This window comes from Megalops cyprinoides, chromosome 1 (assembly GCF_013368585.1).
Source record: "Megalops cyprinoides isolate fMegCyp1 chromosome 1, fMegCyp1.pri, whole genome shotgun sequence".
In the NCBI taxonomy this organism is placed as follows: domain Eukaryota; kingdom Metazoa; phylum Chordata; class Actinopteri; order Elopiformes; family Megalopidae; genus Megalops; species Megalops cyprinoides.
Window position 1 is genome coordinate 50,146,662 of NC_050583.1, and position 14,507 is coordinate 50,161,168.

At 46.9% G+C, this 14,507-nt stretch overlaps 1 protein-coding gene across 1 annotated transcript; it reads right to left on the reverse strand.

Moving 5' to 3' along the window:
* Positions 1 to 370: 370 nt before the first annotated feature.
* LOC118777821 (mitoferrin-2-like) lies at positions 371 to 13,370 on the reverse strand. Its single transcript, XM_036529010.1, has 4 exons — positions 12,865 to 13,370; positions 7,481 to 7,709; positions 4,174 to 4,230; positions 371 to 2,847 (listed from the first exon to the last, which is right to left on the reverse strand). The coding sequence occupies exons 1-4, from the start codon at positions 13,201 to 13,203 to the stop codon at positions 2,312 to 2,314; spliced, it is 1,161 nt and encodes a 386-aa protein (XP_036384903.1). The 5' UTR covers positions 13,204 to 13,370; the 3' UTR covers positions 371 to 2,311.
* Between the last annotated feature and the right edge of the window lie 1,137 nt (positions 13,371 to 14,507).

The window sequence follows — 14,507 nt, forward strand, 5'->3', positions numbered from 1 at the left end:
AAGTTACTCTGGATAAGAGTGTCTACTAAATGACCGTAATGTAATGTAATGTAATGTATATGTACTTATGACACCAGCCAAGTATGCCAAATATAATGTCGCATTCAGAATTCTAACCATTGATTACTGAAGTGTCTCATGAACCATGTCTTGGCAAGGAACTCCACTTGAATATGCTTGCAAAAGATTCCTGGGCCTTCAGCAGACTGTAGCTTCTGCTTGCAAATATGCGCAACAGTTCTGGCAGAACAGACCTTTCAACACACCTTAAGCCCTCTCCATCTGAGAATCAGAAGTTGATGGATGTATGTATGCATCTTTAGCTGCTGTGAATAAGAGGAAATGAAATGATGAGGCAGCAGACGTTGGCTGTGGTTCCAGCTCGGGCAGGCAGCTTTCAGAAAACTACCACTCCCAGTGTTTTTATTGTCATCAGAGTCAGACGGACGTTTACAGGGCCGTGAGAGAGATTACCGATGGGGATTGATTCCATTCACAGTTGGTTAAAAAATATAAATAAATAAAATAAAAATTGGTTTCGGCCTGCCAAACACAAACCATGTATTCCATTGTTCAGGTTCAGTAACAGTTTTGGCTCTAATGGCCACGTTCCGCACTAAAAACCCCTACAACTATCCTATTGGTGATTTGGCAGATTAACCATGATGGTTACCTGGCAAGCAAATACCGCAGCACTGTAAGAGAGGTCATCTTCAGAATTTTTGTCTAATGACAGCAAACAGGTAAAAGGCATTTTAAATCTGGAAACTGAGGACCGTTCACACCTGCATAAGTGGCTATCCTTCACTCTTTGGTTTCTAGTCTGAGAGTAAATTTTATCCATGTTGAACTACTGGTATATTAAGTGGTTGAGTGGCGAGGCAAGGCCAGAATAAAGTTAAAGCGTATACATGGGCTGACGTGTTCTAAAAAACAAAATCAGTTTAGTCAAAGGATTTCATTATCTAACAGCCATCATATAAGAAGAGTTTAAAACCGTTCAGAAAATGCAGTTTCATTAAGCTACCTGACCACATCTACATGGCTATACCTCCAACAACCACTTGACAAACCACAGCTGGGTCATCTTGGGTCATGTTCAACAGCTAACACACACTGCTATCAAACATGACACTTGTTTTTGACACCTGGGCATGCTCGTAACAAGGCAGGAGCCTTCTGGGAAAGCAAGGTCCACAAGGCCCGCACCAAGTCTCCCTTCAGCAAACACTGTGGATGTGACCCCATGTCTGAAGCATTACGGTGCCAGAAAAACACAAAGATGTTTCTCTGCAAACAGTGCTTTTGTCTTGATGGACGCTACGCTACGTCAGCAGCGGCACCGGTATATGGCTTGAATTTTGTCTGTATATAGACAGCGCCTTGCTGTAGACTCTCATCAAACTCTGTTCCATAAGGCAGCCCTGTATTCAGTTACACACACCCAGGCCTGCCCTGCTTGACCAAAGACTGCCTTCTGGTACATTTCAGCTCTTCAGCAAAGGAACATCCTGCTGTGTTTACAGTCTCTGCAGATGAAAATCTGACATTGTCAAGGCAGTTTTGTGTTGTTGTTTAAATGTCTGTAATCTGTCAGTAGGGTGTCTGTTGTCTTATAATGGGAAAATTGTGGGATATTGTAATTGACTTTAGTTCAAATACAGGAAAAATAGCTCTAATAAATTAAAATATGTATGGTCATCTAATTATTACATAAAATGGCATTTTTTTACACTGTCAGCTTCTTTGCATTTATCTTACACTTTTAATACAATTCCTGATTTAGAGTACAGACACAAGGCCCCAGAATAATGTACCTCTCTCACAAGCCTTTGAACGGGTAATCAGAGCACATTAAGTGACTTAGGATCTTCACATTTTAATGCTCAACTGTATCCTCTGACAACTTATTGCTGCATTACAACCTTGAAATAGTGTTTCTTTCGGAGCGTTTTTTTGATAGAATTGTAGTGCCCCCTGGTGGGCCATATAGGAAATGCACTCAGAAGTAAAATCCTGAATGGAAAGCATTAAGTGCCTTTGATTCTGTACTTTCTACATTGTGCGTGACTGCTTCTGTGTCATGTCATGCCCGCATCTGCTTGGTTGTGCGTGGAACACTGTTACTCTCATTAACTTTCTTCTTGGTAGAGAGGTACAGCGTAGAGAGAGAGCTTTCTGGCTTCTAATGTGCGCTTCATCGATTTTCTGTTAAGTCCTGTTGGGGGGGGTGGGGGGGTGGTTGCTGTCTCCTCCCTACATTACATTAGTTAGGAAAATGGGGCTTGGGGGGGATGGGGATGGATCCTGGCTACTTCTCCCCGTCCCGGTCCCGCCTCCTGTTGCCGTGCTGGTGCTTGGTGATGATGTACTTGAAGAACTCGTAGACGGACCAGCTGATGGCGGTAGAGGGCATCTGGTAGATGACGCGGGCCTGCACGCCCTTGAAGAAGGCGGGCAGGCCGCCCAGCCTGTAGACCGTCCGAAAGGCGTGGGCCAGCCCGGAGATGCGGCCGCTCTGGCTCACCGACCGCAGCGCCAGCGACTCCTGCGTGTTGAGGAGCGTCTTGCAGACGTCCAGCGGCGTGGTGGCTGCCGCCGCCAGCGCCCCCGCCAGCGCACCCGACACCACGTGCGAGGAGGGGTTGTACTGTCTGTGCGGGTTTAGCGCCTCCTGCAGGTACTCGTAGGTCATGAAGTGCAGGGCCTGGAAGGGCACGTTCATGGTGAGCTGGGTGGTGTAGCTGCGGTAGAACGCACCGGCGCCTTCTTTCTGCCAAACGGCAGCAATACAGTCTAAAACGCTGCGGTATGGGGAGTTGTACATCTGCATCCTCTGTTTCACCACTAGGGGGCACCCAGGTTTGTTTCCAATCGAACGAGTCCAGAGGTCCAGAGAGACACCAGGGCAAAGTCAGAGAAGAGAAGAGAAACGTATGTTAAAAGACTAGGACAAAGCGACACGATGGAAGAGAATCAGAATGACACATTTGCAGAGACATGAGAAATATGACCGTTCAGATTTACTGCAGTCAAAACACCCACTTCAGAGCTGGGGAATGAAGGCAGGACATGGCCGCTGTGCATGTGGCACTTGAAAGAGAGGCGGCGTATTCGTTTGATAGCGGGCGGATCTAACGCCTTCCTCTGAGGCGGGAGGAGATCAAATCCACCCGAGGTGGAAGGGTGAGCAGCCCCCGTGTGAGCAGAGGGGCTTGGAGCACTCAACACCACCGCCCCGGGTTCAAAGCCAACGCGCCGCTGCCTTCCTGTTCTGCAGACCCAGCTGGTGGCACTCGCCTTCACCCCCATTCGCCCAGCCTCTCTCTCACCAGGGTAGCCCTAATTAGGTGGTCTGGAGACACCCCCTGCGCTCTGGACTGTGCTCAGAGGGCTCATCCATTACCCAAAAGGCCAGTGCTCAGACAGCGTGCCCAGGTGTGGGCCACATCAGAGATCTGTCAGATCTCTGTCACCCCTTGTTGCTGACACCAACAGACAGACAGACACAGACACACACACAGCCATGACTGCACAAAGACACACTGATAACCTGTTACACACGCACAGACATGCACACAAACATGCAACACTGAGAGTGAGTAAGCGTTTGGCACCAATCAATCACCACTATCTAAACAATGATGCAAGTCTTTTAACATCAAGGACAAGGGTGTGCTGTGTTTTAAGAAAAATAAACTTGCTTTAGCAGAAGTAACCATTGTCTGATACTTGTTTGAACCACAAGGATCCAGATTAACTTTTTATCAACCTGAAGTATTTCTGGTTTATTATTTTTTATTATTATTATTTTTATCAGAAGTATTTCTGCAGTGTTTCTTCCTATGAATACATTACTGAACATTGGATATATAAATCGATTTTTACAACTGTGAGCCTGTTCTCAAAAGACACATCAAGGTGTTAAATTACACCTGAATTTATATTATATTGTCAGAGCCCCCCCCTGGGGTAAAATGCAACAGCTACACCCTACTGCCACAGTGATGAGTGTTTCCTAAAATAGTCCTATGGCTGGTTCTAAGACAGCAAATTACTGGCCTGTTGAGTAGCTGACAGTAAATGCAAATATCAACCCAGTTCTGACTCCAGGCTGAAGGAAACAGAGAGATGAGACAGGGGAAAATGAGGAGAGGAGAAAAGCAGTTTTACCTTCTGCGGGGTTCATGGCAGCATCGTGAAGCAGAGTGGCGACACACCCGGCAGCTCCTGCAAGATAAACTCTCAGAGGTGAGCGGGGTGGGCGACAGACAGGGGGCGACAGAGAGGCGAGGCGACACGCACTCCACCCAGGGCCAGTTTTGCACGCAAACCCCACAAAGTCCCAGAGGGCTAGCGGTACGACGCGCCAGGCCACGGTGCTGTCAGAGCGCAGCGCAGAACGCCAGCTCAGCCCTGACCGCTCCTGGCAGTGGGTTAATCTGCTAACCCGCTGCGTCTCACACGCTCACGCTCCTCAGGGCGACGGGGGAGAGATGATAAATAAATAAATAAATAAAAAGTAAATAAAATAAAAAATAAATAAATAAAAGGCAGCCTCTGTGTTTGCGACTGGTGCACATTTTGTAATGATTCCTACAAGCCCAGAGGTTTCTCTCACCCAGAGAGGATGACACCAGCTCTCCCTGCCCATGTGTGGAATGAGCAGTCTGCGGAAAGGGGTGAGGAGAGGCAAGGAGTGCGGCGTAGTGGTAAGGAGCAGGGCTCGTAACCAAAAGGTTGCGGGTTTGATCCCCTGCTGGGGTACTGCTGCTGAACAGAGCCATACCATTGTTTGATACTCCATTTCTTCCGGAATACTAGATAACAGCATCAAAGTGTGAGCCAGTGCTTTGGGGGGGGGGGGGCTTGTTTCACATTCTCACACACGAGAAATGGCCAAACATGGCAATCTCCATCACAGACTGAGCTCACAGCAAGCTTGTGACAGGACGGAGCCACAAGTATGGGTGTGGTCTAGGGAGAAAGTTGTGGACGGGATCATAAGAGGCCAATAATGCACTCATGGAGAACAGCGCCACCTGGTAGTGAACAGAGGTTACTGAGTCCTGCTCTGGGGGGAGGAAGTGGCAGGCAAACAGCCCCTGTCTCTGCGGCCTACAGAAGCCCATTTACCCAACCTCTGCGTCCAACACCTGGAGGAAGGAGGAGAACAAGAGAAAGATGCCGTGCAATAGGGAGAGCTGAGCGTTTCTGCAGCAGGGCAGCGATCTACTCTCACCAAATTACCCCAGCCGGCTGGTCTCACACACCCATAACTGCTCTCCAAATTTCACCATTCTGTCCACATTAAGATCAGCGTTTCCTCAAAAATGTCTCTCAGTAGCCCAGACTAGGGGACGGTGTTATGTGTGTGCGTCTGTGTACTTTTTATTGTTTCTGTGAATTGCTTGATGTGGCACAGAGGCAAGGAGCTGCTGTTATATCCTTGAGCAAGGTACTTAACCTACAGTTGCCTCAGTACATATAAATATCCAGCTTCATAAATGGATAGATTAACGTATGTAAGTGACTCTGCGTATGGCTTTCACTTCTGTTGTACTCTGCCTCACCAAATTAATGAATGTAATGTGATATAAATGTAAAGTCTCTCTGGATAAGAGCATCTGCTAAATGACAATAATATAATGCCAGGTAAAGGTGTTAAGTCCCTATAAATTTTCAATGTACCCACTGAGCCCATTAAAACCCAGTGTCCATACATCAGCCAATAAATGAGCTCCTCTGAAATCATATCACCAATCAGCACACGGGTCAACCAAGCAGGGCAGGCACAGGAGAAACGGCTGTCCAAAATGTCACAATCTCTCCACTCATAAACACCTGCAGGCTCTGTTGTAATGCACTGTGCATTTTCTCTGATATTACCATCTCTGGGAATTTCTGCCTTGGCTGCACTGAGGGAAAACACACAGCACCACTACAATCTCAAAAGCTCTACATATTTCTCAACCAGCTAAATATCCGCTCCAGCCAGCTTTGGCTTTGTTCCTGGAAGCCCTAGACTGAGCTGAGCTAATGGGTCTCTCCCTGTTCTGAGGACTGGCAATGCTTCTAAACACACCCAATACACCAACAAGAAAGCTCCTGTCAGTACCAGTAACGGGGAGTTCCTGTCGATAAGGCCAAGAATCCCATAAGAGGAGCCCTAGATGTGCTCCATAAGTGAGGCCTTACTCTCTGCAGCACGGCACACTGCAGCAGCACAGCGTGTCAGCAGTTAACAGTTTGCATAAATATTTGCAGGAGACGTTTAGCTCAGCTAACTGGGATAAATATTGCACAATGAGCAACGATCCCACTGTTTCTACAAGCAGGGTACAGGCTGTCTCCACAGTGAGACGACCATGAGACCATGCTCACACCGCGCTCAAACCATGCTAAAACCATAATCGGACTGCCACGCTCCCACACCTGAAACCCTAGACGGACATTTCAAAAACCATCCTCAGTTCCTGGACGCTCATGTGCAAAAATAGTCACCAGTGTCTACAAGAGTAATTTTTTTTTTTTGAAAGTTGCCGATGGCCTATTTCTGGCTGTGGCACTGTCAGCAGAACGCTGTCTCCATAAAATTCCAGGGGTGGGAGGCGTGTGCTGTCTGGTGGAGTGCCAACGGTTAAGGTAGCGCTCTCCTCATCAGGCGAGCCAATCAGAAGACGCGAGATCTGCTTCCTGTTCCGTGAGGTCCTGAGAGACAGCAGCCGGCCTGCAGTGCCCCAGCGCTGACACGCCGGAAACCCCGCGCTCTTAGCCTCTTGTGCTAGCTCTTTCGTTCGCCTCCTATTTTGGCAGCCTCCTCGTTCATCCCCCGACAGCCCCCCCACCCCCCGACGTGCCATTGTTAGGAGAGGTTTCCCCGCATTCAGCATTTTTTCCCTGGCTTAATGATCCACACAAAACTAGAGCTGCATCAGAGCACTGGGGGACATTCCAGAATGAGTTATTTTTAAGCACCCCATTTTGTTTTACATAAATGGAGAAAATAAATACAAAAAACCACATTTGTTACATTTAATCTACTTATGGTCCACATGTGCACAAAATACTATTGATTCCATGTGATTTTGTTTTAGAGTTTACTCCCCCTTGGAGTTTAAAAAAAAAAAAAAAGTTTTTTCTAGACAGGTGTGGAAATGCACTCCATTAAATCCATCGACCCCCCCCCCCATACTCATCTTCCATTCAGAGCTGTGCCTGGAGAAGCCATACCTGCCAGTGTACGTGTGGTGTGTGTTGTTACAGTACAATTACAGTACAATTTTTCTGTATATTGTTATTTATGACGCATGCACCTTTCCCTGGGGTTGTTCATTTAAGGCCATGGTGGCAATGTACATAAGTTAGTTTGAGAAACAATAAACATTTGAAAGTTCCTTCTATTCTCAGTCTGTTTTCTTTGTGAGACGATATGAGTGTGTGTGTGTGTGTGTGTGTGTATATGTGAGTCGTACAGTACCGTTTGCCAGGTGGCTGTTGGCCCCCGGGTGGATGGCATCGCCCAGTGTCTTCTTCAGCTTCTCATAGCAGGCGAAGTAGAGGGCGTGGGCTGGCCCCGCCCCCGTTGCCATGACGTTGAGCCCCCGCATGGGCCTCCAGACGCCCTCGGTCCTCACGATGCGCCACAGCGCGTCCATCACGTTGCGATAGCGGGCGGCCGGATCTGGCTGCAGGCTCTGCATGCGCGTCTGATAGGAGGAGGAGGAGGGACAGGGGTCAAAGGTCACAGCCACAGAGCAGACACAGCAGGCCCTAAACCCCTAAGGGGCTCACCCCAAAGGATGGCTGCACCTACACCCATGCCAGGTAACCCTGGCACCTGCCAAAGCAGGCCTGACCAAGAAGCAGAGGACATATGCTACAATATGGACGCATCCTGACTTTTAATCAGCTGTAAAGTAACATTCCTGCAAACAGACCTTTGAGAATTAATTAGATTAAAAAAACAGCTCTGTGGTTTCAAACAGAATCTGGGCCTGAGCCGCCTGGTGAGGAAACAGTGAAAAGTCCGACGTTGAGCAACGACCTGCGAACGCATTCCTTCCAGCAAAAGACACGGAAGGAACTGCGCTATCAAAGGAAGTGTGGAAATTCCTACGCTTCAGGAACCTCGCGGCACTGAGGCTGGCGTATGTAAACACACACACCCACACGTGCACACGCGCACACACACACACACACACACACACACACACACACACACACACACACACACACACACAGTCAAATACAGTCACATACAGTCACACACACTCACACACACAGTGTCTCACACACACACACACACACACACACACACACACACACAGAGAGAGAGTCACACAGACACACACACAGAGGCACACGCCCCTCTCTGGGAAATCACAGCCGACAGCCGGAATGAGCTGGCGCTGACACTCCTTTCAGCTCCGAGGACACGCGTGTTTGAACCATTTGCCCCACGGACCTGTAGCTAGTGAATCCTTTTCAGATCAGGGTGCCTCAGTTTCGGAAGCTCAATATGACTCAGACAGAACCTATCCAACCTAAAATTTTGACCAGCAATGTGGGGGGAGGGGGTTTATAATATAAAATAATACTGTCCATATATAATAATAATAATATTTAAATCTATATAGTATCATACATGAAACATTATTATTATGTTTGAATGATCTCTATCAGAAGCCTTGGTGTTTAGCCTCTATTTGCTCTGTGTCTGACACTCTGCTCTGCATTTCAGGCACCAGGCCCAGCCAACACAGGTATGTCTGCCAGGCAGACCCAGCTGACTCACATGCTTCTCTGTGTCTCTCTCTCTAAGTGCCACCTGGGAGGACTGTGACCACGACACAGCATGACTGGCCGGTGTGTCACTAACATTGCGTTCAATGGCATAATTTTCTTCCAACCGTCCCAAACCGTGTCATTACTGAGACTTAATCCCCTTGTAACCCCCCTGCCCCACCCATCCCATCTCCCCTCTTTCCTGTCCGTGTCACCTGCTCAGAAATCCAGCTGCTTTGAAGAGCCTCTCCTCGTTTAGCCTGCCGGTGCCTCTCTGCATTAGCAAACGCCGTGGGCGGTGACGCCAACCCCCCAGGGAACACTAATTTGAGGTCATGTTTTTTTCGGCCGCGGCTGCACAGAATGCTAACGTTTCCGTCCCGTTACCGCCGCCCATCTTGTTACTCGTGGGGTCTCGGTCACAGCCGCCGGCTCAGATCTCCCAGCCTTGTTTTTCCGCACATACAGAGGACACTGATTCATTCCTTCCCACGAGACCGCGGGACCGAAATGCCTCAAACCCCCGTGTGCAAATCACATGACCTGAAGAACTGCCACACGCAACTTAATCCTACCTAAAATGACCCCTTCTTATGAACACGTTCAAATATCAGCTGCAGAACTGCGTTGGCCTCACTTAGACTTTAAATAACGCATCACCAAGTGACACGTTATTCTTGCCAAGAGAGCCAGATGGTGGAAAAACACTCCCAACAGTTAGGGGATTTTAAGAGGTCCCCTTCAGGTGTGTTTAGTTCCTTTTCAGGATGCGTTTGACAACAGCACACACGTTCGCCCTTCCAATATTTCAAATCTTACGACACAGAAAAAGGTTATTGATTTCCAAAGGGTGTAGCAGGCCTGAGTTGAAGGGAAATAAGACTTACATAATACACCTGACGGGGCAAAAAAACCCTCAGAGAAAACCCAACCAATGAAGAAATACTGCCAATCCCCGCATTTGCGTATAAGGATGCAATGTTTCACAAATAAAGCCGTGCATTAGACGCAACCTGAGGAGAAGGAGGAAGTAGAGCAGTGTTGTGTTAGCCAAAAGGACTTCCTGCAGAGCAAAACAAAAGCCTACATGTTCTCCTTTTTCCTTTATCAAAAAAGCCTGTCAGTCCGCATATTAAACTACCAGACCAGTGACACATGTACAACATTTCCTTAACTACACTGAAGCGTACAAAGCTACTTAACTAAACACGGTTGTCCTGAGGTAGAGTCCCTGTTTTAGTGACTATTTTCCTTATATGCTGCTCCAGGGTATGGGGCAGAGACTGAGGTAGACACAGCTGGTGCGGATGAGGTCTTTTGTTTACGGAAGGATCCACTGTCATACACTTAAGTATTGATGTAGCCAATTACACAATTAAACCCTTTATATCCTCAAATGGACAGACTTAACCATTTCAAAGAACCAGTAAAGACTACACTCGAATGCTAATAACTGGTGAGTCTGCTGTTGCTAGATTTAACAGTTAAGTGAAATTTGAGAACGGAAGCAGTAATGTATGAAGCTAAAGCACACTTCTGAAGTGTATGCAAAATAATGTGAATCTAAAGCACACTTCTGAAGTGTATGCAAAATAATGTGAAGGAATAGTAGCAAAACCACAAAACCATTTTGCACCTTTGCTGTTGCTGCTTTCAGTTTCAGGAAGCAAACACACGGAGTCTGACACTTGTAAGAAGTATTACACATGAAATCAACCCGCCCCCTCAAAAAAAAAAGAAAAAAAAAACAATTAGAAAGCGCAGCTCCATCAGGATGTATAAATGGAAATGCACCCCCCCCCACGGGGACGTCCCTGCCCCTGCTTGCTGGTAGAACTGGTAGCTGGTAGAACTGGTCTAGGAGGCAGGCCTTACCCTCAGGAATTCTAATAAAATGCAAACCACCATTTTGACAGGACCCAGCCCGAGCCAGGGCCGACACGGTGCGGCCTGCCTGTACCTAGCGCCGACCAATGAGGACGGGAGGGTTTGGGCGACCCACTTTGCCCATCCGCGGCACGAGGGCTGCAGCTGAGAGAGACGTGAATGAAAGCCTGCATTGTTTTAGAAGGGCTTCATTCTGACAGGGACAGCTGACCACGTTCCTCCCTTTATCGCTGCCCGCGTCCCTGACCATTCAACGAGAGTAATTCTATGCACGGTGCCGTCAGTTCACTACAAAAGGCCGATGGCTGTACTGAACATCTGTCCTGTCATGCTGATCAAGAGCATGTTTTATACTATGCCACAGGCCTGCTGACCTGCCTGGACTCAGCAGAACTCAAAAACCGTTGAGCTAATTATATATGAAAATGCAGCACTTGTGACTGAGTTTTCTGGCCTTCTACTGTCTAGTTGTGAGTTTGGTTCAAAGGAAAAAAAACCCAATATTGAATTTTTCGATAAAACATTAAGACTCTTGTAACTTAAAATAAATATAAATAGTACAAATAAAATAAAATATGAAAACAAATATGTACTGAGCACCTATGATTGCTCGTGTCGTTTGAAAATCACATAGCAGCTATCTCAAACAATTTGTCAAGCCACTGTATCACAATTAACTAATCTAATTTAATGTAATCAGACATTTACTGCAAATATCGCCCGTTTTAACTTCCTAAACCAATTACGACATCATCACAAAATGGAGCCCGTCAGTCGGGAATGTGCGTATTGCACTGAATGTTCTTGATTCCATTCCGTGTGGTCCTTTACGTCATGTGCCATATATCATAGATCATATCTATGTATGGCAGTAAAACTGCATGCTTATGTTCTAGCAAACGCGTGTGCAATTTGCTAATCCAATCATTTCGGCCTCAGCCGGGGATCCCACGCGTGTTTGCGGCCAGGCCGGGCTGTCAGTCCGAGCCCCCAGTGTAATCACGTGACCAACCTGGGGCTGACGCCACCGAAAACACACACACGTGCCGGCGCGCTTCTGGATGCGAAAAGTGTGGCGATGGGGGTTTAAACCACAGTTTTCGGAAAACGAAAGTGTAAAAGTTGACCGCATAATTACCTCTCTTTAACAAAAGCTTCACGTCGTAGGAAGAAAATTAAGGGCCCTGTCGCATATCCAACATTTCGATTAGATGACTCAAGGAGCTCGAGCGCAGGCTCGTGGGCTCGCGCTAGGCCCGCACAGCCCCTCCATTTATGTAACGACATTTAGCTAGCATGCTAGCTACTGGATTGGCTAGCTACTGGATTAGCTAACCAGCCAGCCGGCAAAATATCCAACTACAACTAGCTAGTAATCCCGTGTTACTCGTATTTAGACAGTGTAAGAGGATTTTTAAAATTTCAGTATCATTTAGCTTGTTTAAGTTACTTTCTTTTAGAGCTGTGACGACTTAGCTAATATATCTATCTCAATTACGTTAATATTGCTAGCTAGCCATTTCATTTGCTAGGTATCATCCTTCTCTTACCTGTCTGATTACCTAACTAACTGGCTAGGTGGTACCGATCCGGTGACAAGTAAAATGTCAGTCGTAGTACCCAACTATATTATTTTTTCTTGCTAATTAGCAAGCCGTTTTGACAGTCAGTTGGCTACCTACATTCAGTGATAGACATGCAGCAGTGTCCCACTTGTTGATTGTAACCTTGACTAGTTACACAAGCACAGTTCGTTAGCTTTGCAGCTAGCTAGCTAGAAATATGGATTGTATATCTGTAGCTAGCCAGTTATATTATATTGTAATAGTTTTAATGAAGTTAAACTATAGCAATGAACGGCACCGAACTATTACAGTCTAGCCATTAACATCTTTTTTTTTTGCTCGCATAACGAATAACACTTGCAGGCTAAGTTGAATGTAACTGGCATGTGGCTAGCTTTCCAAGAATACAAGGAACTGCTGCGGGACAGCTAACTAGCGACCTGACGTTAGCTAGTTGGATAACACGGTGTTGTAAGACTCAACAGTTTCCCTGCTCAAACGAACCGTTCTATGTAACTAAGTTGGTACAGTGGCAAGCTTCGACATAGTGACAATCTGAATTTCCACTTATTAGTTGGGGGAAATTGTTGAGATTGTCCCTACAACGGCAGAAAAGTCTATTTACCTTGACGCAGTCAATAGGATACATCAAGCAATGCTCCATGACTCCAGCAACCGCTCCTGCCAACATGTGGGTGCTAGTGGATGCCCCCTGCGGGAGACACTCATAGTCTGGCTCGGGAGTTCCTGCCGGCTCAGGTGGGGAGCGCGGTTGACCTGTCTGAAGTTCTGACTCCACTCCAATCCTCGGCGACAAACTTCCAACAATCCCCTCCGAAACGCCCCAGATCCTCCCGCCAATCCATCGGATCTCTGCCCCTGCCGAAGCTCCCGCGACCCCGGTGTTCCCGCCGGTGGTCTCCGCCGACATCAGTCGTCTGCTCATAAAACCGTCCGCTTCCATTCAGAAATCACACTCAGAGTCTCTCGTTAGCTTACTTAAAGCTGTCCCTTTTAAAAGAGGGAGCTGTGTCTGTGCTTCTTCTTCGATTTCACAACCCGCCCCAGACGTTTCCCCCGCAGGACGTTTCGCCCTCCCGCCACCAAGATCCAGCAGGGTAGGGAGGCAAAATCAACACTTAGAGCCTCGGTCCCGCCCATAATCCACTCCGCTTCCTGATTAGACGGAAACAGCCGGAAGAGTGGTGTAGTGACGATAAAAATCCCCATATCATTGGACAATTCACCTGCCAGTCAGCAAAGTTACAAAATCAAGAACACCGGTATGTACATATTCATGAGGGAGGCTGAACCCCCCCCCCCTCCCCCGCGCCGCGTTGGTAGTCAAACAGGAAGCATCCACACAGTTATCCGATCGAAATATGAGTGAATATGATTCCAGGAAATTATTTTTTATGCTGTATTGGATGTTTGTGTTGGCTGTGTGACCTGTGTGCTTTGTAATGTGGCAGTAATGTCGCCCTTGCTTCTTGAGAAACCTTGGTTGACCTCGGTCTGTGAGACAGGCGGGAATAGGACGTCATCCTAATAATTTTATAAGCACCCTTCGGCTTCCGGCAAACTACACGTGGCTTGTGGCAGAGCGTTAGACCCCTCGAACAAGGACAAAAATGAAGGTCGCTGTATATATGAAACTAAGGAGGGACACCAAAAACTAAACAACAGAATACGGTTCAATTTCTGTCATTTATTAACTGACCCGGCATAAGGTTTTTGTTTCAGATATTCAGTAATTAAAGGAAACGGCGTTAAAGCGGCATAAGTTCTGAGTTAAGTGATATTGCATTTAAAATGAAATTTGGGGGGGGGGGGGGGTATATGTTGGTGAACATACAGGACAATAAGTCTTATAGAAGTAAACTCTTGTGCATGTTCTACGTTTTGTGAGATTGACCTACGTGGACAGACATAGAACACCCTTTCTGTTTTCCCGACCCATCTGTGGAACTTAGTTAAATCATACTCAAAAAGTACCGAACAGTTGGTAAGGAACACAACTAGTTCCATTTCGTCCCTGACCGTTGAGTAGTACACGACCTTATGTGGTAAATTAATTGTGTTAGCTGTACCATCCCGATGCCAGGTCTTTGCTGGAGCGATGTTTTTGAAAATATTTATTTATTTAGTATTCTGAACAGAATTAATGCAGGTTTAAAGTGAAAAAAACATGTTAAATGTAGACCAAGTCCCTGCTGTACAACACGTATATGTGTAAACCACCAGTTTCCTATTGAAGTTTTTCCCCCT